This window comes from Stegostoma tigrinum, chromosome 2 (genome assembly GCF_030684315.1).
Source record: "Stegostoma tigrinum isolate sSteTig4 chromosome 2, sSteTig4.hap1, whole genome shotgun sequence".
Taxonomy (NCBI): Eukaryota; Metazoa; Chordata; class Chondrichthyes; order Orectolobiformes; family Stegostomatidae; genus Stegostoma; species Stegostoma tigrinum.
In genome coordinates, this window is record NC_081355.1 from 45609882 (window position 1) to 45634955 (window position 25074).

Sequence of the window (25074 nt, forward strand, 5' to 3'; positions counted from 1 at the left end):
TCTTGGATTCTCCAGCATCTGCAGTTCCCATTATCACTGAAATCTTCTCAACCTTCACCTGAAGCAAATAAAGCAGGGATTGCCATACCAGAGTGAGGTTCTGAGCTATCCCAGGTGATATTTAACACAGAGTTGACCACGACATTACAAATCATCACCGCAAGACTTGATAGGTTGCCAAATAATACTAAAACAGAATATCCAGCACACACACCTGATCTTCCAGGGAGCTGAAAAGAAAAATTTACCAACATCAGATAAACTGCAAATTGTCTAATGTTAAAGAAAGTATGTGCATTTTGAAAGAGCCTGTGATACATACTAAACTCTCAAATACCCTTATCTATTCCTTCTTAGCTAGACCATTTGAAGTAAGCACAAGACTTGGCATTTATTGAATAATCTGGAAATGTTTCATTTTAAGAGAACCGAAAATAATCTGTTACTTCAAGGTCGTTCAGTAACATAGGCAATGTCAATTTGAGACAACAATGGCTTTCAAGGCTGAATACTTCCAAAGGAAAGGCCATTAAAGATTATGGCCATGTCTATTTCATCAGTGATAATGGGAACTGCAGATGCTGGAGAATCCAAGATAACAAACTATGAAGCCGGATGAACACAGCTGGCCAAGCAGCATCTCAGGACCACAAAAGCTGATGTTTCGGGCCTAGACCCTTCATCAGAGAGGGGGATGGGGAGAGGGTTCTGAAATAAATAGGGAGAAAGGGGGAGGCCGACCGAAGATGGATAGAGGAGAAGATAGGTGGAGAGGACGGGAGGGGGTTAGGTCAGTCCGGGTAGGACGGACAGGTCAAGGAGGCGGGATGAGGTTAGTAGGTGGGAAATGGAGGTGCGGCTTGAGGTGGGAGGAGGGGATAGGTGAGAGGGAGAACAGGTTAGGGAGGCGGGGATGAGCTGGGCTGGTTTTGGAATGCAGTGGGGGAGGGGATGAGCTGGGCTGGTTTTGGGATGCAGTGGGGGAGGGGAGATTTTGAAGCTTGTGAAGTCCACATTGATACCATTGGGCTGCAGGGTTCCCAAGCGGAATATGAGTTGCTGTTCCTGCAACCTTCGGGTGGTATCATTGTGGCACTGTAGGAGGCCCATGTTGGACATGTCGTGCAAGGAATGGGAGGGGGTGTTAAAATGGTTCGCGACTGGGAGGTGCAGTTGTTTATTGCAAACTGAGCGGAGGTGTTCTGCAAAGTGGTCCCCAAGCCTCCGCTTGGTTTCCCCAATGTAGAGGAAGCCACAACAGGTACAGTGGTTATAGTATACCACATTGACAGATTGCAGGTGAACATCTGCTTAATATGGAAAGTCATCTTGGGGCCTGGGATGGGGGTGAGGGAGGAGGTGTGGGGGTAAGTGTAGCACTTCCTGCGGTTGCAGGGGAAGGTGCCGGGTATGGTGGGTTTGGAGGTGAGTGTGGAGCGGACAAGGGAGTCACGGAGAGAGTGGTCTCTCCGGAAGGCAGACAAGGGTGGGGATCGAAAAATATCTTGGGTGGTGGGGTCGGATTGTAGATGGCGGACGTGTTGGACGATGATGCGTTGTATTCGGAGGTTGGTGGAGTGGTATGTGAGGAGGAGGGGGGCTCTCTTAGCGCGGTTATTGCAGGGGCAGGGTGTGAGGGATGTGTTGCGGGAAATGCGGGAGACACGTTCGAGGGCGTTCTCGACCACTGCTGGGGGGAAGTTGCGATCCTTGAAGAACGCGGCCATCTGGGATGTGCGGGAGTGGAATGCCACATCCTGGGAGCAGATGCGGCAGAGGCGAAGGAATTGGGAATAGGGGATGGAATTTTTGCAGAGGGGTGGGTGGGAGGAGGTGTGTTCTGCGTTCAGTTCGCAATAAACAGTGCACCTCCCAGTCACGAATCATTTTAACTCCCCCTCCCATTCCTTAGACAACATGTCCATCATGGGCCTCCTGCAGTGCCACAATAATGCCACCCGAAGGTTGCAAGAACAGCAACACATATTCCGCTTGGGGACCCTGCAGCCCAATGGTATCTATGTGGACTTCACCAGCTTCAAAATCTCCCCTCCCCCCGCAGCATCCCAAAACCAGCCAAGCTTGTATCCTCCCCCCACTGCATCCCAAAACCAGACCAGCTCATCCCCGCCTCCCTAAACTGTTCTTCCTCTCACCTATCCCCTCCTCCCACCTCAAGCCGCACCTCCATTTCCCACCTACTAACCTCATCCCGCCTCCTTGACCTGTCCGTCCTCCCTGGACTGACCTATCCCCTCCCCACCTCCCCACCTATACTCTCCTCTCCACCTATCTTCTCCTCTATCCATCTTCGGTCGGCCTCCCCCTCTCTCCCTATTTATTTCAGAACCCTCTCCCCATCCCCCTCTCTGATGAAGGGTCTAGGCCCGAAACATCAGCTTTTGTGGTCCTGAGATGCTGCTTGACCTGCTGTGTTCATCCAGCTTCACATTTTGTTATCTACTTCATCAGTGGCAACTTTGCATACATTATAATGATACAAACAGGGATGTTTTTACTTAAAGCTGGCATACTCAGATAAGGTTTGTCTCGTTGCCTCATCCCACCTTCATATACAAAGACTAAATGAAAACAAAGTGAACAGAAACCTGTTTAATTTTGTCATTGAACAGGCTGTATATTTATGTTATAACAATAAAACCAGAAATGCTTGAAATACCGTCTATAATGCACTGATGTTGGCTATGGAAGGTATCCTCAATAATTCCTGCCTGAAAGTAAATCAGAATCAGGAGTGGTGTGGGATGGGATCTGCAATTAACAAAACGAGAAAAAGAAATCACAGAAACACAGAAGTGTAACATTGCAGGAGGCTATTTGGCCCATTGTATCTGCATCTGTTATTAAGACCATAAGACATAGGAGTGGAAGTAAGGCCATTCGGCCCATCGAGTCCACTCCGCCATTAAATCATGACTGATGGGCATTTCAACTCCACTTCCCTGCACTCTCCCCAGTTATGGTAACAAAATGAGTAATTAATTCATTCAGTGCTATTCTACTGCCTTCTTCCCATAATCCTGCACATTCTTCCTTTTCAGATACCAGTCTTATTTCCTTTTGAATGTTTCAATTGATTCTACCTCCACCACACTCTTGGACAGTGCATTCCAGATCTGAACCACTCGGAGCATGAAGACACTTTGCTCAAATTGCTTTGGCCTCTTTTACCAACCATCTTAACATCAGCTTTTGTGCTCCTAAGATGCTGCTTGGCCTGCTGTGTTCATCCAGCCCTACACTTTGTTATCAGAGATAATGGGAACTGCAGATGCTGGAGAATTCCAAGATAATAAAATGTGAGGCTGCTACACTTTGTTATCTTGGATTCTCCAGCATCTACAGTTCCCATCATCTCTCAACTTAAATCTACGTCCTCTTATTCTTGATCCTTTTGTGAGTAGGAATAGTTTCTCCTTATTTATTTTGTCCAGCCCTCTCGTAGTTTTGAATACCCCTGTCAGACCTTGTCACTGCTTTCATTTCAAATAGGAAATCATCCCCAACTTCACGAATCTATATTGATATTTGAAGTTCTTCTCTGGAACTGATGAATCTTTTCTGCATTCTCTTATGTATATCTGTCCTACCTAAACTGCAGTGCTCAGAACTGAATGCAATATTCTAGCTGAGGGTGAATGAACGTTTCACACAAGTTCAATGTAATCTCCTTGCTCCTGCACTCTACCTTCCTACAAATAAAGCCTGGGTTGCTGTCTGCTTTATTTAATTGCTCTTTGAACCTGTCCTGCTACCTTCGATGGCTGAAGCATGTATACACCCAGGAATGTCTGCACCTGCACGCTCTTTAGAACTTTTTTTTTCTGTTTACCCTATATATTGTCTTTCTGCGTTCTTCCTACCAAAAATAATCACTTCACACTTCCATCTGTCCACTTGTTCCACTAACTTGTTTGTATCCTTTCAAAAGTTCTTCACAGTTTAAAATGCTTAAGTTTTATATCACCGACAAACACTAAAATTGTGCTGTACACATCACAGTTTAGGTGATTAATATATAGTAAATACAGTATTATATATATAAGAACATAAGAACAAGGAGCAGGAGTAGGTCACCTGGCCCCCCGGAGCCTGCGGTCATTTAATAAGATCAGGGCTGATCTTTGAGACTCAGCTCCACTTACCCACCCACTCACCATAACCCTTAATTCCTTTACTGTTCAAAAATTTATCTAGCCTTGCCTTAAAAACATTCAGTGAGGTAGCTTCAACCACTTCACTGGACAGAGAATTCCACAGATTCACAACCCTTTGGGGTGAAGAAGTTCCTCCTGACCTCAGTTCTACATCTGCTTCCTTTTATTTTGAGGCGACGTCCTCTAGTCCTAGTTTCATCTGCTAGTGAAACAACCTCCCTGCCTCCACTTTATCTATTCCTTTCATAATCTTTTATGTTTCAATAAGATTTCCCTTCATTCTTCTGAATTCCAATTAGTATAAGCCCAGTCTACTCAGTCTCTCCTCATAATCCAATCGTCTCAACTCTGGAATCAACCGAGTGAATCTCCTCTGCTTCAGTGCTGGTATATCTCTTCTCAAGTAAGGAGGCCAAAACTGCACACAATACTCCAGGTGTGGCCTCACCAGGACCCTATACAGCTGCAGCATAGCCTCCCTGTTGTTAAACTCCATCCCTCAAGCAATGGTAGATAAAATTACATTTGCCTTTTTAATCACCTGATGCACCTGCAATCCCACCTTAAGCGATTCATGCACAAGCACACCCAAGTCCTCTTTACAACAGGGTGCTGCAATTTTTTACCATTTAAAACATAGTCCATTTTGCTGTTATTCCTACCAAAATGGATGACCTCACACTTATAATATATATTAATGATTAATACACAAATAAAATGGTCCCAAAACTGGTTCCCTGGCTAAGTTCACACAAACATTTCTTCAGCCTGAGAAATGTCCATTAGCCACTAATTTCCGTTTCTTGTCACTCAGCCAAATCTGTACCCACATTGCTACTATTCTTTTTATTACCAATAAAGTATCCTTTTCATGAATGTCTATTGTCAGTAGCAAGATGAAAGTAATTCTGCGGAAAACAGTTGGCAAATGTGGACTGATGTTTTCAACTGGGGACAGGAAACAGGACATTGAACTGCTAGCTAGTCCTGAACCTCACCCATTGCACCTTCCATCCACTCCGCCGCACACGCCACACACACACACACACACACACACACACACACACACACACACACACACATACATCAACATACTTTGGAGCATGCAGTCATTCATTGAATTTTTGACCAGGGAGGTGCCCCTTTTTAAAGATACAAAAAAAATTCTTTCCGGGATAGCTTTTGACTAGACCCACAGCCAGCCAGGCAGGGAGAGGAGTGACAGGAGTATTGGGACTCTAGTCAGCTGGTAGGTATCTGCCTTCAGGCATTTAGCTTGCCCGTTGTTGCATCACAATACTTGAGAAGTTGCATAATCCATGATAAAATAGGATCTTAGAGAGCCTAATTGAAGGCAGGCAGATGGCTAAATCCAAGAGTTGAAAACAACATTGGAAAACTGGCACGATGAGCGGCTTCATAATTTCAGATCCACCGAAATTCCTGACATTAATAGGGCTGAGAATTTAGCCCCCTTTACCTCCTGACCAATAAAAAAACTGTATTAAACAGCTAATAAAAAGTCACACAGATATTTTTGCTTTTATACACGTCATGTGAACTCTTTTCCTTATCTTCTCTCTCCTTTGCTGAAAAGCTACCTTGTTGCCAAATGCCTTTGCCAAATTTTTAATATCAAATTTTGGAAATCTCAATGGGAAAGGCCAGAGGCCAACATCCTTGAACGTTTGGCACCAGCAGCTGCTAACTTTGGTCAGAACACAAGATGGGTGGAGTCTTATTTATAGTTTGGCTTCAAGTAAATACTTTGTTCCTTGCTCCTCCATAATCTTATCCTCTGACCTTCACTACTTATCAGCATCATAGTTGAATAGCTCCTTTCAATCAGAGGGAAGGTGGAACTAGCAACTAAATTGAACACAGTCGACATTGTTTAGCTGACAAAGATATCCTTCCAGTCAGAAGAAACATATTACTAGAGAGGAAGCAAAACATTTTTCATACAGCACAAAACAGGCCACCGTTCAGCCCTTCATGTCTATGTCAGTTCTCTGAAAGCTATCCAATTAGTTTCCACTTCCCTGTCCTTTCCACATGGCAATTGTTTTCCCTTTTCAAGCACTTATCCAACTATATTTTAGAAGTTATTATTGAATCCGTTTCAATGATGGCAACTTACTACAGATTTTTTTCTTCTTGTCACATTTGGTTCTTTTCCCATTACCTTGAATCTATTTTGTGACCGTTATAAACAGTCTTTCCTCCTTAAATCCCTCAAAATTTGGAACAACTCAACTTCCGTACTCTGAGGAAAGCATCTGAGATTTTAAAATCCCTCCACATAACGGAAATCTTGCAACCGATAAATCTGCACAACATCACTAAGGTTTTTGACTGTCTTTCTTAAGTGTGATGTTTTGTTGATAACTCAACCTAAAAGAAAATAGAATCAGAATTTTTTGCTTCATTTTATAGTTCTAATTGTGAAATATGGATTGATAACCTCAACATGAGAAACATTAAGTAATCTAACATTGAAAGTTTATTTTCATTGTAATAATTTACCTTCAAGATTGCCAGTCATATAGATGATATTGAACAGAGAAAACTGTCCAGTGGTGACAGTAGTTATTGTCTATCCCCACAATTAGTCACTCTAAATGCAAATAAACATAACCAACATTAAATGACCAAAGCTCAATGTTCAACATGAATTGTAAAAATTCCTTCTTTTAAATTGTACAAATATTGAAAAATAATTTTGTTTTACGTAGAATTTACAACACAGGCCACTCAACCCAAGGTGCCCTCGCCATTGCTTATGTTTCACACAAGCCTCCTCCCATATATTTCATTTCACCTTAGCACCATATCTTTCAGTTTCTTTTTTCTTTTTAATTCATGTAAAGGCTTCTTCTCTCAACTGCATACTGCCTTCTTAAAACCTTCTTCCCTCTTCATCCATCATCTCACCACCAAAAACAACACAAGGAGTGCATGGATTTCTTTATCACAAGATTGAGGCAAATTGATTAGCTGCCTTTGCCAAAGGAAAGCTATATCACAGCGACATTAGAGCACATGGGAATGGAGCCAGAGTCTGTAAGGATCTGGAACAGATCTTACCAGGGCTTGTAAATAGTTAACTCTAATGAAGTCTGCTAATGTCCACTCAGAGGAATCACATCAATCACCCAGCTTCCCCTCTTAGCTGATAGGTTAGCCCGTATTGTAAATGATTCTCTCTCTTCAGGGTTCGCTCCAGTCTCTGTCACATCTGCTGTCATCACCGATCTCTTCAAAAATCCACAGCTTGACACCACTGTCCTTGCAAAGTACCACTTAAGCTTCAAACTCTTTTCCCCCTCTAAAGTCCTTAAACATGCTATTAACTCCAACAGCCATGCCCATCTTCTGGGAGTTCCAGGTTTGAAATCCTCCAGTCAGGCTTCTATTCCTGTCACAAAACCGAAACAGCTCTTGTAAAAGTCACTAGTGCCATCTTCATGACTGTAAAAATGGTAAAACCTCTCTCCTTGACCTTCTTGAAATGTCTTCAATATTTTGCACAGTTGAGCACACCATACTCTTCCAACACCTCTCCACCAGGTGGATTGGGCTGCTCTCAGATGGTTCTATTCTTATCTATCTAATCATCATTTGCAATCTTTCTACCCTGCACTGTTATTCCTGTTGTCCTCTGAGGATCAATCCTTGCCCTCTCCTACTTCTCATCGACAAAATGCTCCTCGATGGCATCATTTGAAGATGCATTAGTTTTCACATGTACACTGAAGACACCCAATTTTATCTCACCTCCAATTCTCTCCACTCCTCTACCACTGTTAAGTTGTCAGGCCTCTTAATCGACAACCAGTACTGGATGATCAGAAATTTCTTCCAATTCAGCACCAAGAAGTGCAAGTCCATGCATTTCACTCACCACTTCAACCCCTGTTCCTGTGCTACTGACTCCATGGCAACAGTCTGAGACTTAACCAGCAACCTTAGTATCAGATTTAACCTTGCAATGAGCTTCTAATCTAACATTCATGTTTTCATTAAGGCATACATTTCCACCTCAATAATTATCTAACTTCACCTCAATCTCAGCTGATCTGCTACTGAAATCCTCATTTGTGTATTATTTTTGTCTAGGCTTGACTATTAATCATGGCTGGTCTCCCACATTCTGTCCTCTGTAAACTTGAAGTCATCTAAAATTCTGCTGTCGGGGTCTAGGCTTGCTTTGCATCTCCCCATTGCTACAATTTCCTCCAGAATATCTGCTATTTGCTAATTCTGGAATTTGTGCATTCCCAATTATTACAGTTCCGCCATTGGTGGATATACCTTCAGGTGCCAAAGCTCCAAGCTCTAGAACTTTCTTCCCACACTTCTCCAAGTCACTACCTCACTTTCCTCCCTTAAAACACTGCTTGTAACCTACTCCTTTGACCAATCTTTTACTTATCTGACCTGTTCTGTATCTCAGTGTATACTTTGTTTTATATATGTCCCTGTGAAGCACTGTCAACATGTATGATATAAAGTATTTCTGTATGCTCATAATTGCATCTATGCTCATTGTCTCTACTAATCCATGATGTAGGAGTTCCATATTGTCATCAATCTATAAGAAAGTTCCCTGAATTTATTCTTGAAGTTATTTGATGTTTCTTTTGGATTCCTTCACAAGTGGAAGATTCTCTTCATCTATCCCATCAAGTTAATCCAAATAAACAATGCAGGTGCACGGAATTTTTAAACATTGTGCTTCTGACCTCATTTTCAACTACAATGTACAACTGCATCTTAACACTTCATGAAACTATGTTTCCTTTTTTAAAAAAAGGACTTCACCATACATTTTTTTCAGTGGAAAACAAAGTGCAGCATGCCAACAACCTTGAGTTGGTTTTAATTAAAAAGTATTTCCCAAAAAAAGTAGTAAGCTGAGTATAAAATGACAGAGGTTCTAATGAGGACCAGATGCCTATACCTTCACTGGTAGCTGCATTCCTCCTGGCTTTGGTTGGTGTGTGATCCGTACTTGAACTCATGTCGGATGAGATGCTTGAGCTGCCTTTGCCTAAACAGTGGGAGATCAGATCAAAAAATAGCATTATGACAAGCAGAAGAGAAAATAAAGCATAACTCTGCCCAGTAACAACAATGAAAAGTTATAGAAGAAGCAAAAACCAACTTTAAATAGTGCATTTTAGATCAACTCAAACAACTTAACCTTCTCTCAAATTCCTCAATTGCTACTTGCAAGACAAGTAAGTTCTTCACATTTAGACTATTACCCACAGGGCCATAATGCCTTTCAAACGTAGAAATCTGTGTGTTGGAATTTCAGAGTTTGCTGCTTGCAAAATTTACTTATAATACATCACAAATTGCACAAAATGACTCACATCAGGTCCCACCTACATAATCAATAGTTGCACAAAACTAAAACGCATTTTTAACAGTGGCAGTTCTGACACATTCATGGATTCATTGTCAAAGCAAGTAACAGGACTTATTCCAGATTAATATGCATTTGTTATTTTTGGGTTTCTGATATGAATTCAAGACAGGATAAAAATGTCAGTTTGTCCAGAATCACATCCAATCTTCCTGAAGCAAGCATGTGAGATCAGCAAGAATGCAGTGAATCTAAGCTTTATTTGAAGTTTGTAAGAACAATTAACCACCAAAACTATTTATATCTATATTTTCTACAACATTCCCAAAAAGCTTTACTGCACTGGGACATACAATATGATCAAAACTCTAGCCTTGGCCTTTGCTGCTGTACTGTTGCCATGTGCAAATTCAACCCTACTTTGATCTCTTATCTCAACTGATCATTTCTCACTGCACTCCTCTCACACTCCTCACATCCTCTCACACCGCAGAACTCCTGATGCGTGAAACAAGAGAGAAGTTTTACAGTGCTTTATTCTCAATGTTGTGCAGGCCAGTTGTACTTTGTTAGGGATGTATGTAAGCAGTAGTTGAACAATGAGATTACAATCTGTCAACAATGTGCATTATGATTTTTAGAGTCAGTTGTGGTTTAGATTAGATTAGATTTGATTACCAACAGTGTGGAAACAGTCCCTTCGGCCCAACAAGTCTATACTGCCCCTTGAAGCATCCCACCCAGACCCATCCCCCTATAGCCCACACACCCTTGAACACCACAGGTAATTTAGCATGGCCGATCCACCTAGCCTGCACATCTTTGGACTGTGGGAGGAAACCAGAGCACCCGGAGTAAACCCACGCAGACACGAGGAGAATGTGCAAACTCCACACAGACAGTTGCCTGAACTCGGGTCCCTGGCGCTGTGATGCTGCAGTGCTAACCACTGAGCCACCGTGCCGCCCCAAAGTCAGCAGAACTCTGATGTCAGAGTCAGAGGTTGTGGGTTCAAGTCAAATTTCAAAACTTTTGGTCAGAATTTTGAGTTTTGGATCAGGAGCCAAAGGTCAGAGTCAAATGGAAGTCCCAATCCCACACTGTGTTCGCTAATTAGTGGCGAGATGGTGCAATTGGGATCCAGATAAAAATGTTAAACAGACTCTCAAAATTGAAGGATCCATAGGAGGTCTTCTAGCATGTTAGGGATTGCAGCTTTCCTTTGCAGGGAGGAAAAGAGAAAGAAGGTGCCCTCTTGGCAACTTTAACCATTCTGCTGGGAAGCCTTCACAGGCTGCATGTGACTACAGTTTCAGAGAGAGGTGCGGGTGTCTGCAGGAAAGGCCTCAACCCTGTCCAGTAGTGCCAAGAGGACGAGAAGCCCATAGCAGACTGCGAAATTCCAGTCGACCTCTAATAACTGTCATTAATTGGGCTATTACTTACTTTAATTACCCTCTGATAGGATGTTGCAGATGACTGATACCAACTGATGTTACATTCTGCGGCCAGTGTTTTGGAAATACAAGGAAAACGTATTCTTTCCAAAACAGGGTTGACAGGCAGCAACTTACCGGCCTGCCTGCAGGAGATGCTACTTACAGGTAAGCATTAGCAATTGGGAGCTATTCTTCCTGGTACTGTCTAAGTTTATTGTCATTGACACAAACATATGAAGCTGATTTTTCCTGCAATACGTTTTCCAATTCATAAGACAGAAATAATTGGTTGTAGAATTGCCTGCTGCCAGATCCCTACTCGTGAAACATAGTGGGAATTCTCCACCTTTCACCCACCGCTCCTTGTTCTGATCTCTTGAATTCCCTGCTACACTTAAATGATCAGACTAGCAGGAACACATGGAAGTTAAACATAGAAACAGGCTATTCAACCCAACCATATTGTTATTTACCCTGCAAGCAGTTCTGTTTACATTTACCCTCCCAGTTCCCAAATCCCAAAATTTCCTTTTTGTTCTTCTACAGAGCTAAGTAAAAGTGAAAAGAAGTGTCTTGAAGAAAGCAAAGACCTTTTACTGGCTACCTCTCCCTCTCACTTGTATCTCTCAATGTAAAACCTCTACACAATGTCAGGTTGAACCACTTCAAGTCAATTTTGTCACAGGGGCTCGAGATCCTCCCTTTCAATTCATCTCCTTTCCTTTCTGGTGCTCCAGTGAGTATCCTGCTGAATCATAGCTTAATACCTATTGGTGGTATTGGGCTATCTCTATGGAGCTGATTCAACATTAAAGTTCAAACCTAATAAGATATACTCCACCATGGTGCATTAGGATTCAATGGAGTTAGGGTGTTGAATAGATGTCCCATTCTAAACTACTTCCAGCTGCAGCATTGTTGGAATCAAAAACCAAGCCCAAAACACCCTCAACTTTTTCATAAAATGCACAACCTAATATTTAACATCAGACATGCACAACATCCAGAAATGTCCTTGGAGCCACATTCATTCTACAGATTTAACATTATAAAAGGCAGAAACACACCGATTACCTTTTCAGTCTTTTCTTGCCTTTTTACTCCATGTAACACTGACTATCACATCTTAAATTCCATGATGTGAGTGCTTCAACTGCACATACTTTTGTGAGTCCCTTACTTCATTGAGAGATGTGGTATTAGCATTCAGTAAATACACAAGAAAAGGTCAGCAAAACAGTCACTTTTTAAACTGTTTCTCTGGGAATATTCAAGTTGTAGTGAGGTTTTGTCTCTAGCTGCAACAGTCACAGAACTTTGGCGGAAACTCCGCACAGAGCTAAGTCTCTGCCACAATTCTGCCCTAATGGGAGAAGCTTCAAGTAAATTCTCACCACTTGTGTTCTATGGCTGGTTTTGAATGCACAAGCACCAAACATAAAGAACATCAAATATTTGTTACATCCTCCAACTTATATTAATGGCATTGTTCATATTGTTGGCATAAAACAATTGTGTTATGTTGCACTAAACATAAATATGTTAGTGCGACTGCATAAGGGATCATACAGAAGTGTATAAGATCATGATAGGCGTGGATTTGGTAAATGCACTCAGTCTTTTTTCTCAGGTGGGGAAATCAAGGACTAGAGGGCACCAGTTTAAGGTAAGAGTTGAAAGAATACATTGAAACCAAAGGGCAATTTTTTTTACACAGAGAGCTTTACACAAATGGAATGAGCTGCCAGCGGAATTGGTTACGGCAGGTACATTAACGACATTTAAAAGGCATTTGGACAAATACATGCATAGGAAAGGTTTAGAAGGATGTGGGCCACAAGCAGGGAAATGGGGTTAGCGTGGATGGACATTTGGTCGGTGTGGGCTAGTTTGGGCCAAAGGCCCTGACACTGTGCTGTAGGTCTCTATGACGCTAAACTTATTTCACTTCTGAGACATGATGGGAAACAGTTGCAATGAAATTATTAAAAATAAATATGTCAAAACTTTACATTTTTGATTCCTTACTCAGACAGTTCTGAGGGGTATGCATCTATCGGTATTGTGAGCCCCAACTCATTGTACTTGAGGAAAAATTACAAATAGACCAAGGGTTTAAACTGAGCACCCACTTGTACAGATGTTCTAACTTAGTACCTTTATAAACGCAAGCAGGTACCTGGCCAGTATCAGTGGCTGGCACAGCATAAAAGGCAAAGGACAGTATCAATGAAATTAACCATCTTGGGCTTGCCCATCAGCCAAAAGGGGGAAACTACAGTGGAAATTATAAAAGATTTTTATGAAAAAGGATTTACATCAAGAGTAAGGTAACACCTTACACACTAGTTCTATAAGACATTTTACCAAGCATGAACCTGAACCCACTCTAGGTGTCTGCATCAGCCGAAATGACTAGAGAGGAACCTGCACATCCTACAAGGACTGTATCAGACTTGAGAGCAAACTGGAGGATATAAACAGAGTCATATAGACAGGATGAGAGAAAGACGTAGAATAGAAGATTTCTATTTATTGTGCAAGAATGAATTGTAGACAATATATGCATATAAAGGTTGATTTTCTGTGCACGTCGGACTGCTGTTGGATTGAGATCAGACAGATGTGGAACGGAGAATGATTGAGGTGGAACAGAGCTAGGCAGAGCAGGACAGAGCATTAGATAGAATTCCATTTAGCCTGTCTAAAACTGAGATTGTGTGAACAAACACAAATGTAACCTGCATATTTGAGTACTTCTATGGTTTGTGTAAGGACTATAAGTAGAACAGCTGGCAGTGTAAGCAGGGCTGTCATATCAAATCCTTGGATTAGCCTTTCGCAGTGGTGAGGACTTTTTTTGTATCATACACAGTTAGTGCAGTAAGCATACTCGAGAACAGTCTGGTTAAGTATCAAGATAACCTGAAGGGAGACCTCAGGACAGGAGTTACAGAGTTGAGGAAGCAAAGCTGTGCTGGGAGGCTGCTGCCTGTGAGCAAACAGTAATTCAAGCTTCATAGATTAGGCAAGACCATTCATTGGTAAAAATGTTGTTAAAGCATGAAGTGATGCTGGGTGGAGGATGGAGTGTTGCCCAAGCAGATGGGAAGTGGGATGATCCCATGGGAGTTGAGGTATAACTTGCTTTGAAGTTGAGAAGTAACAGTCTTTGATTGAAGTTACCATGGGATTGGGATATTTTAAAATGCAACCAATAGATAGTTAACCCACTGAATTTCTTCTAGGGCCACAATGAATTTTGCTTGCATGTTTAAAGATCATAGTGAGGGACTCACTTGTGTCTTTAATATAAAAGCACCAATTCAAACCACCAAGCCTGGACATAACTGGGATCAATAAAATAATTTGATATAAGTTCCTAGTTCATGTACACAACTTAAAATTTTAAATTCTAGTTTAAAAAAGAGCTAATGTGAACAGCTTAGTGGTTTTAGTTTCTATTAAAAAGATCACTTGGGAAGAAGTTGATTGACCACCAATGAAACCTGAGAACTAAATAACTCTACTCAGGCTGTACAGTAAAGAAACCTTTGTATCTGTTGTTGCCATTTTGAATTTGGAATCATTTTAAAAGAAAAACTACGTCATGCATAATCGGGCAAGTTACTTTTGAGAAAAATGCATTTTTTTTAAGAAAGAGCAAACAAGCAGTATTCCGTAATGTTTGGAATGACACAGTTAGGTTTGATTTCTGTTTTAAAGATTTTCAAAAAAGATTTTTTATGTTGCTCAATAAGGTTTCTCCAGAACTCCTGAATCAGGTACAGTGGTAATTAATGGGAGACACCATTTTAAATAAAAGAAGTGACAACGAAAAAACTGGCACAGCAACAAACGACAATGGGAATGACTCTTTTAAAATGACATAGAGGTGCCGGTGTTGGACTGCAACAGACAAGGTCAGAAGTCACAAGACACCAGGTTATAGCCCAACAGGTTAATTTGAAATTACAAGCTATCTGAGCACAATGCTTTCGTCAGGTGAAGAGAAGCACACAGGTCCAGAATTTATAGGCAGAGAAATCAAAAGTGTGGAGTGTCGACAGGCTGAATAATAAGTCTCTCAGGTAATCAAAAGTGTCAGACGGTGTGAGTAAAGTGTCAACAGTGAATAGCAAGCAAAGGGATGACCTATAATTGAGGCAAGGACATCATTACAAAAAAATAAATCAAATAAGACAGCGCCGGAGACAAATAAAATGGCTGGAATAACATGATAGGTATGAGTCGCATGCCAAGGTCTTGTCAAAGCAATAAGTAATCCAAAACTGTACAAACTAACTAAGGTAGCAAAATAATAACAGGTTATCAAGATCATGGTGTAAAAACAGGACAGTACAGAAGATTTTACAAATACAGAACAGTGTGGTGGGGTTACACGCATTGCAACATTAACCCAAGATCATGGTTGAAGCCATCTTCATGAGTACAGAACTTGGTTATCAGTTTCTGCTCACCAATTTTGTGCGTTATTACGTATCTTGAAAACCACCTTGGAGGACGTTCACCCAAAGATCAGAGGCTGAATGTCCTTGACTGCTGAATTGTGAGCGAACATTCCTTGATCTCTCTGACTCTAAAATTCTGGGTCCAAAATCTGATATTGCCAGTTGTGACTTGAAGTCTGTCTAGAAAATTTAAAACCATTACTGGCTCTTTCAGTGGTGGTACCACTGGTGGTGTATCTTTCTTTTTTTCCTGCTTTATTCATTCACAGGATAAGGGCGTCACTGGCTAAGCAACATTTATTGCTCATTTCTAATTGCCCAGAAGGCAGTTAACAGTCACCCACATTACTGTGGGTCTGGAGTCACCCGGAGGCCAGACCAGGTAAGGATGGCAGTTTCCTTCTCTAAAGAACATTAATGAATGAGACGGGGTTTTCTTCCCCCAACAATCAACAATGGATTCAAGTCATCATCAGACTCTTAATTCCAGATATTTATTGAATTCAAATTCTACCATTTGCCACGGGGTACCCACATGGACCCAAGCTATGCCTGCCTCTTTGTAGGTTACGTGTAACAGTCCCTCTTCCGTGCCGACACTGGCCCTAAACCCCACCTCTTCCTCCGTTACATTGATGACTATATCGGCACCGCTTCATGCTCCCAAGAGGAGCTCGAACAGTTCATCCACTTCACCGACACCTTCCACCTCAACCTCAAGTTCACCTGGACCTTCTCCAACACATCCCTCACCTTCCTGGACCTCTCTGTCTCCATCTCAGGCAACCAGCTAGAAACCAATGTCCATATCAAGTCCACCGACTCCCACAGCTACCTAGAATACACCTCCTCTCACCTACACCCCTGCAAAAATTCCATTCCCTATTCCCAATTCCTTCGCCTCCACCGCATCGGCTTCCAGTATAATGCATTCCACTCCCGTGCATACCAGATGGCCGCGTTCTTCAAAGACCGCAACTTCCCCCCCCCCGCAGTGGTTGAGAATGCCCTTGACCGTGTCTCCCATATTTCCTGCAACTCATCCCTCACCCCCACCCCCGCAATAACCGCCAAAAGAGAATACCCCTAGTCCTCACATACCACCCCAACAACCTCCGGATACAACGCATCATCTTCCGACACTTCCGCCATCTACAATCCGACCCCACCACCCAAGACATTTTTCCATCCTCACCCTTGTCTACCTTCCGGAGAGACTACTCTCTCCGCGACTCCCCCTTGTCCACTCCACACTCCCCTCCAATGCCATCACACCCAGCACTTTCCCCTGCAACCAAGTGCTACACTTGCCCCCACACCTCCTCTCTCACCCCCATCCCAGGCCCCAAGATGACTTTCCACATCAAGCAGATGTTCACCTGCACATCTGCCAATGTGGTATACTGCATCTGCTGTACCCGTTGTGGCTTCCTCTACATTGGGGAAACTAAGCAGAGGCTTGGGGTCCACTTCGCTGAACACCTCCGCTCGGTTCGCAATAAAAAACTGCACGTCCCAGTCGCGAACCATTTTAACTCCCCTTCCCATTCCTTAGACGACATGTCCATTTTGGGCCTCCTGCAGTGCCACAATGATGCCACCCAAAGGTTGCAGGAACAGCAACTCATATTCTGCTTGGGAACCACGCAGCCCAATGGTATCAATGTGGATTTCACAAACTTCAAAATCTCCACTTCCCCCACTGCAACCCAAAACCAGCCCAGCTCGTCCCCGCCTCCCTAACCTGTTCTTCCTCTCACCTATCCCCTCCTCCCACTTCAAGCCACACCTCTATTTCCTACCTAGTAACCTCATCCAGCCCCCTTGACCTGTCCGTCCTCCCCGGACTGACCTATCTCCTCCCTACATCCCCACCTATACTCTCCTCTCCACCCATCTTCTCCTCTATCCATCTTCGGTCCGCCTCCCCCTCTCTCCCTATTTATTTCAGAACCCTCTCCCCATCCCCCTTTTCTGATGAAGGGTCTAAGCCTGAAACATCAGCTTTTGTGCTCCTAAGATGCTGCTTGGCCTGCTGTGTTCATCCAGCTCCACACTTTGTTATCTCAGATTCTCCAGCATCTGCAGTTCCCATTTTCTCTGATCATAATTATATGCCATTAGTATTATAGCCCACTGCTGAATTCAGCCTGAAGTTATGGGCGGGATTGCCTTGTCATCTTCAAGTAGACTTAGAAGTGGTTTGTAGTCCATTACTATTATAAATTTATAGCTGAAAAGGTATTTGTGGAACTTCCTGATTTGAAATATGACCCCTGAACCTTCTTTCTCTGTCCAAGCATATTTGCACTTTGCATTAGCCAAAGTCATGGAAGCACACACTATTACTCGTCCTACTTCATTGGGCCACCTATGAGTTACTACTACCACAATGCCATACAGAGAGGCATAACATATCAATACCCGATCTTGCCTAGGATCACAATCTGCTTCGAGGATGACAGCTGTTTCTTCACGCCCCTGAAATCTACAGCTTGCTACCTGGCCAAAGCTGATCCTCTTTTAAGAGATGCAAAGGTGCCAGGATGGAAGCCAAGTTATGTATGGACTTGCCACAATTTACCGATGAATGTAAACACCAAATTAATCTCGCTACAAAAACGGGGGCTGGGGCACGTTTGATCAGCCTCACTTCATCCTCCAATGGAATTAACTCAGTCTTGTTGATTCTGCAGTCAAAGTAGGTCATTTGGGTGCCTGCAGCAGACATTTTTTTGTCTGCTAGGGCTCAAGTGTTCTGAGAGAAACATCTAAGGACTAGGCCCAAGCTCTGTAAGTGCTCTTTATTGGTCATTCCTATTCTTGCGTTAAAAACCATACAACACCAGGTTTTAGTCCAAATGTTTATTTGAAAACACTAACTTTTGGAGCTTTGCTCCTTCCTCAGGTGTAGTGTGGAACAGGAGATATACCAACACAGAAGTTATAAACAGAAATGTAATAACCCTAAAAATGGCTCACAGACCATCTCCTGTTGAACCTTTAATCAGTTAGAAAGGAGATGCGGGTTTCTATTGAATAAAATGCAAATCCCAGAATTTCTTTCAAGACATTAGTTATCTCAAAGCAAAGATTTCAACTAAGGTGACATTTTAGGTCAGACACCTTCCTCAAAATCTGTCTGTGTTCTAACCTTGAGTTGGGATGGTTTTTTTTTGAGAAAAATAGAACTCATCTGCAAATACAGACATCTTGGAAGTAATAATTCGCGCCACAGATTATGCATGGTGCATGTGTGGGGGCATGGGGTGGTGCACGTGTGGATCCAACATGTGTATATGCATGTGTGCTCGTGATGTGCGTGTGATGTCTGGTGGGAAAGAGATGTGGCGTGTGCATATGTGACAGAGACAGACAGATAGTGTATGCGCAAATGTGTTTAAGACAGTGTGAGAGTGTAAGGGTGTGTGTGTGTGAGTGAGTGTGCGCTCGTGACAGAGTGGGTCTTGTGATTGTGCAAGTCTGCGTGTGAAAGTATCCTTGTGTGACAGCATGTGTATAGGTGTCCCTGCGCACGTTCGTGTGTGTGTGTGTGTGTGTGTGTGTGTGTGTGCGTGTGTGTGTGTGAGAGAGAGAGAGCACACAAGAGAGCGAGAGAGAGCAAGAGACAGCAAGACAGAAAGAGCGAGAGAGAGAGAGCGCGAGCGAGAGAGAGCGCACGAGAGAGAGACAGCGCAAGAGAGCGAGACAGCATGAGAGAAGAAAGAGAGAAAGTATGTTTGTGTGAGTGAGTGAGAGGGTATATAATGTGACGGGGTCACCTGAGCTCGACATGAACCTGTTTCCTGTTATTAGCTGGTGATCCAGATAAGTAGCAACCCAGGGTAGACTTATAAAATATTCTTCATCGTCTGCTGGAAAACTGCACAGGCTGACGACACCGCAAATGGCAGTCTTATATGTTGATATTATCATCATAGTCCTTCACAACAGCCTATGGGTATTGACTGTAGCATACTTCTGGGAATCCTCATCCAGAAATTTGAGGGTGCATACATGAGGATCAATGGTCGGCACAACATCGTGGGCTGAAGGGCCTATTCTGTGCTGTACTGTTCTATGTTCTATGTTCTATGTTCAATCACAATTTCAAGTATGTATGGCTGATGGCCTCCTTTGTGAAGGACAGACCCCTGCTAGATTTACGTATAAACCCTTGATGTGAGGGATTGGGTATTTATCCAGCTATGAAAAGCTATTTGAACATAGTACAGGCACTTCGGCCCACCATGCTGTGCTGACGTATTATCCTACTAAGATCAATCTACCCTGCATACCCTACATTGTATTATCCTCCATGAGCCTTTTCAAGAGTCCCTTGAAAGTCTCTAAAGTATCTGACTCCACTACCACTGCTGGCAGCGCATTCCACAAGCCCACCACTCTCTGTGTGAAGAACCTACCTCCAACATCTTCCCTATACCTTTCTCCAATCACCTTACAATTATGCTCCTTTGTCAGTCATTTCTGCCCTGGGAAAATGTCTCTGGCTATCCACTCTATTTATTCCTCTCATCATCTTGTACACTTCTATCACATCAACTCTCATCCTTCTTCACTCCAATGAAAAAAGCCCTAGCTCCCTCAGCCCTCCAGTCCAGGCATCATCCTGGTAAATCTCTACTGCACTCTATCCAAAGCTTCCACATTCTTCCTATAACCAAGTGACTAGAACTGAACACAATATTCTAAGTGTGGTCTAACCAGGGCTTGAAAGAGCTGCAGAATAACGTTAAAGCTCTTAAACTCAATTCCCCTGCCAATGAAAGCCAATACACCATATGCCTTCTTTACAATCCTATCAAATAGGGTAGCAACTTTGAGGGATCTATGGACCTGGATCCCAAGATTGCTCTCTTCCTCCACATTGCTGAGAATCCTGCCATTATCCCTGTATTCTGCATTCAAATTTGACCTTCCATAATGAATCACTTCACACTTTTCCGGATTGAATTCCATCTGCCACTTCTTTGCCCAGCTCTGTATCCTGTCAATGTCCCATTAGAACGTAAAACAGCCCCCCACATTGTCCACAACTCGTCCACAACCTAGGTGTCATCGGCAAACTTACTAACCCACCCTTCCATTTCCTTATCCAAGTCATTTATAAAAATCGCAAACAGCAAAGGTCCCAGAACAGATCCCTGTGGAACACCACTGGTCATCGAGCTCCAGGCTGAATATTTTCCAACTACTTTCACCTTCTGGCTTCTACTGGACAGCCAGTTTTGTATCCAGACAGCTAAATTTCCATGAATCCTATGCCTCCTTACTTTCTGAATGAACCTACCATGGGGAACCTCATCAAATTAGGTGCGGCACGGTGGTTAGCACTGCTGCCTCACAGCACCATCAATTCTACCTCAGGTGACTGTATGTGTGGAGTTTGCACATTCTCCCTGTGTCATTTTGAGTGCGAGCAGCAGCGGAGGCAAGACGGACCCGGAAGACTGCAGCTAAGGTAAAGCAGTTTATTTTTAAAATTACTTACCGATAGCAGGCAGCGGTGTTTTTTTTTCCTCTTTCAGAGAAGGAGCGGGAGCACCAGAGGAAGTGACGAGGACCAGAGGGGCAGCCGGGAAGGAAAGCAGTGACCATATATATCAGCAAGGCGGCTAAACCCGAGACTCTACAACTGTAGTGTCTCCCACCCGCCCTCCTCCTCTAACCTAGTTAATAAGGTAAGGTTCATTCTAAACTTTCTCTATTGAACATAAGTTTGTTATTAATTTGTTATTATTACTTGAAGTAAGCTTTCTGGTTTTGTATTGAGTGGGTGTTCAGATAAGTGGGGTATGGATGCTAGGGCAGTTGCTTGCTCCTCCTGCAGAATGTGGCAGTTGGGAGATGTGGCACACGTCTCCGCTGGCTACATCTGCGGGAAGTGCACCCAGCTACAGCTCCTTGAAAACCGTGTTAGGGAAATGGAGCTGGAGCTGGATGAACTACGGATCATTCGGGAGGCAGAGGGGGTAATTGAGAGGAGTTATCGGGAGTTGGTCACTCCTAAGGCTCAGGACGAGGATAGATGGGTTACAGTTAGGGGGAGGAAAGGGGACAGACAGACAGTGCAGAGATCCCCTGCGGGCATTCCCCTCAGCAATAAGTATACCGTTTTGGATACTGCTGGGGGGGATGACCTACCAGAGGAAAGCCATAGTAGTCAGTTCTCTGGCACTGAGCCTGACACTGTGGCAAAGAAGGGAAGGGGGCAGAATAGAAAAGTACTCGTGGTAGAGGACTCGATAGTTAGGGGAATCGACAGGAGATTTTGTGGGCAAGATCGGGATTCCCGGAAGGTATGTTGCCTCCCTGGTGCCAGGGTCCGGGACATCTCCGATCGGGTGTATAAAGTTCTAAAAGGGGAGGGCGAACAGCCAGAAATCGTGTTACATATTGGCACAAACGATATAGCCAGAAATAGGTTTGAGGATATAAAAAGTGATTTCAGGGAGTTAGGATGGAAGCTGCAGAGCAGGACGAACAGAGTAGTGTTCTCTGGTTTAATACCGGTGCCACGAGATAGCGAGGTGAGGAACAGGGAGCGGGCGCAGCTGAACACGTGGCTACGCAGCTGGTGTAGGAGGGAGGGCTTCAGATATGTTGATAATTGGGATGCCTTCTGGGGAAGGTGGGACCTGTACAAGAAGGACGGGTTGCATCTGAACTGGAAGGGGACCAATGTCCTGGGTGGAAGGTTTGCTCGAGTAGTTCGAGAGGGTTTAAACTAGTATGGCAGGGGGGTGGGAACCTGAGCTGTATACCAGAGGTGAGCGTTGATGCAGGTGAGGCAGTAGCAAGAGGTAGACCAGCTAGTGGGAAGGATTTTCCTGGGAAGGAACCAAGGGATCGGTTAAAGTGTGTTTGCTTTAATGCAAGGAGTATCAGGAATAAAAGTGATGAACTTAGAGCATGGATCAGTACCTGGTGCTATGATGTTGTGGCCATAACAGAGACATGGGTTTCTCATGGGCAGGAATGGTTGCTGGATCTTCCAGGGTTTAGAACATTTAAAAAGAATAGGGAGGGGGGAAAAAGAGGAGGGGGTGTAGCACTACTAATCAGAGAGGGTATCACAGCTACAGAAGCTTCCTTTGTCGAGGAAGATCTGCCTACTGAGTCAGTATGGGTGGAAATTAGGAACAGCAAGGGAGTAGTCACCTCGTTAGGGGTTTACTACAGGCCCCCCCAATAGCAGCAGGGAGATTGAAGAAAGCATAGGTCGACAGATTTTGGAAAAGTGTGCACGCAGTAGGGTTGTTGTAATGGGTGACTTTAACTTTCCTAATATTGATTGGAACCTCCTTCGAGCAGAAGATTTGAATGGAGCTGTTTTTGTAAGGTGTGTTCAGGAGGGTTTCCTAACGCAGTACGTTGACAGGCCGACGAGGGGAGAGGCCATTCTAGACTTGGTGCTCGGAAACGAGCCGGGGCAGGTATCAGGTCTTGTGGTGGGAGAGCATTTTGGTGATAGTGACCATAACTGCCTCACATTCTACATAGCTATGGAGAAGGAGAGGATTAGGCAGAATGGGAGGATATTTAATTGGGGAAGAGGAAACTATGATGCGATTAGACATGAGTTAGGAAGCATGGACTGGGAGCAGTTGTTCCATGGTAAGGGAGCTATAGACATGTGGAGACCGTTTAAGGTACAGTTGTTGGGAGTGATGAGTAAATATGTCCCTCTGAGACAGGCAAGAAGGGGTAAGATTAAGGAACCTTGGATGACGAGAGCGGTGGAGCTTCTAGTGAAAAGGAAGAAGGTAGCTTACATAAGGTGGAGGAAGCTAGGGTCAAGTTCAGCTAGAGAGGATTACATGCAGGCAAGGAAGGAGCTCAAAAATGGTCTGAGGAGAGCCAGGAGGGGACACGAGAAAGGCTTGGCAGAAGGAATCCGGGAAAACACAAAGGCATTTTACACTTACGTGAGGAATAAGAGAATGGTCAAAGAAAGAGTAGGGCCGATCAGGGATAGCATAGGGAACTTGTGTGTGGAGCCTGAGGAGGTAGGGGAAGCCCTAAATGAGTTTTTTGCTTCTGTCTTTACGAAAGAGACCAACTTTGTAGTGAATGAAACCTTTGAAGAGCAGGTGTGCATGCTGGAATGGATAGAGATAGAGGAAGCTGATGTGCTGAAAATTTTGTCAAACATTAAGATTGACAAGTCGCCAGGCCCGGATCAGATTTGTCCTCGGCTGCTTTGGGAAGCGAGAAATGCAATTGCTTCGCCACTTGCGAAGATCTTTGCATCCTCGCTCTCCACTGGAGTCGTACCTGAGGACTGGAGAGAGGCAAATGTAATTCCTCTCTTCAAGAAAGGAAATAGGGAAATCCCCGGCAATTATAGGCCGGTAAGTCTCACGTCTGTCGTCTGCAAGGTGTTAGAAAGGATTCTGAGGGATAAGATTTATGACCATCTGGAAGAGCATGGCTTGATCAAATACAGTCAACACGGCTTTGTGAGGGGTAGGTCATGCCTTACAAACCTTATCGAGTTTTTTGAGGATGTGACTAGAATAGTTGATGAGGGTCGAGCTGTGGATGTGGTGTATATGGACTTCAGTAAGGCATTTGATAAGGTTCCCCATGGGAGGCTCATTCAGAAGGTCAGGAGGAATGGGATACAGGGGAACTTAGCTGCTTGGATACAGAATTGGCTGGCCAACAGAAGACAGCGAGTGGTAGTAGAAGGAAAATATTCTGCCTGGAAGTCAGTGGTGAGTGGAGTTCCACAGGGCTCTGTCCTTGGGCCTCTACTGTTTGTAATTTTTATTAATGACTTGGACGAGGGAATTGAAGGATGGGTCAGCAAGTTTGCAGATGACACAAAGGTCGGAGGTGTCGTTGACAGTGTAGAGGGCTGTTGTAGGCTGCAGCGGGACATTGACAGGATGCAGAGATGGGCTGAGAGGTGGCAGATGGAGTTCAACCTGGATAAATGCGAGGTGATGCATTTTGGAAGGTCGAATTTGAAAGCTGAGTACAGGATTAAGGATAGGATTCTTGGCAGCGTGGAGGAACAGAGGGATCTTGGTGTGCAGATACATAGATCCCTTAAAATGGCCACCCAAGTGGAAAGGGTTGTTAAGAAAGCATATGGTGTTTTGGCTTTCATTAACAGGGGGATTGAGTTTAAGAGTCGTGAGATCTTGTTGCAGCTCTATAAAACTTTGGTTAGACCGCACTTGGAATACTGCGTCCAGTTCTGGGCGCCCTATTATAGGAAAGATGTGGATGCTTTGGAGAGGGTTCAGAGGAGGTTTACCAGGATGCTGCCTGGACTGGAGGGCTTATCTTATGAAGAGAGGTTGACTGAGCTCGGTCTCTTTTCATTGGAGAAAAGGAGGAGGAGAGGGGACCTAATTGAGGTATACAAGATAATGAGAGGCATAGATAGAGTTGATAGCCAGAGACTATTTCCCAGGGCAGAAATGGCTAGCACGAGGGGTCATAGTTTTAAGCTGGTTGGTGGAAAGTATCGAGGGGATGTCAGAGGCAGGTTCTTTACGCAGAGAGTTGTGAGAGCATGGAATGCGTTGCCAGCAGCAGTTGTGGAAGCAAGGTCATTGGGGTCATTTAAGAGACTG

At 43.7% G+C, this 25074-nt stretch overlaps 1 protein-coding gene across 4 annotated transcripts in view; it reads right to left on the reverse strand.

Annotated features, from left to right (window-relative positions):
* Positions 1-25074, reverse strand: part of fbxl7 (F-box and leucine-rich repeat protein 7) — a 425983-nt gene that overhangs the window by 346098 nt on the left and 54811 nt on the right. For 2 of the 4 annotated variants that reach the window (XM_048521747.2, XM_048521762.2), the window contains exon 2: positions 9142-9231. In XM_048521747.2, coding sequence (XP_048377704.1) covers positions 9142-9231 — 90 coding nt within the window. Of the gene's footprint in view, positions 1-6704; positions 6784-9141; positions 9233-25074 lie in introns of those variants that run through there. The other 2 variants (XM_048521771.2, XM_048521756.2) reach the window with 2 other exon arrangements.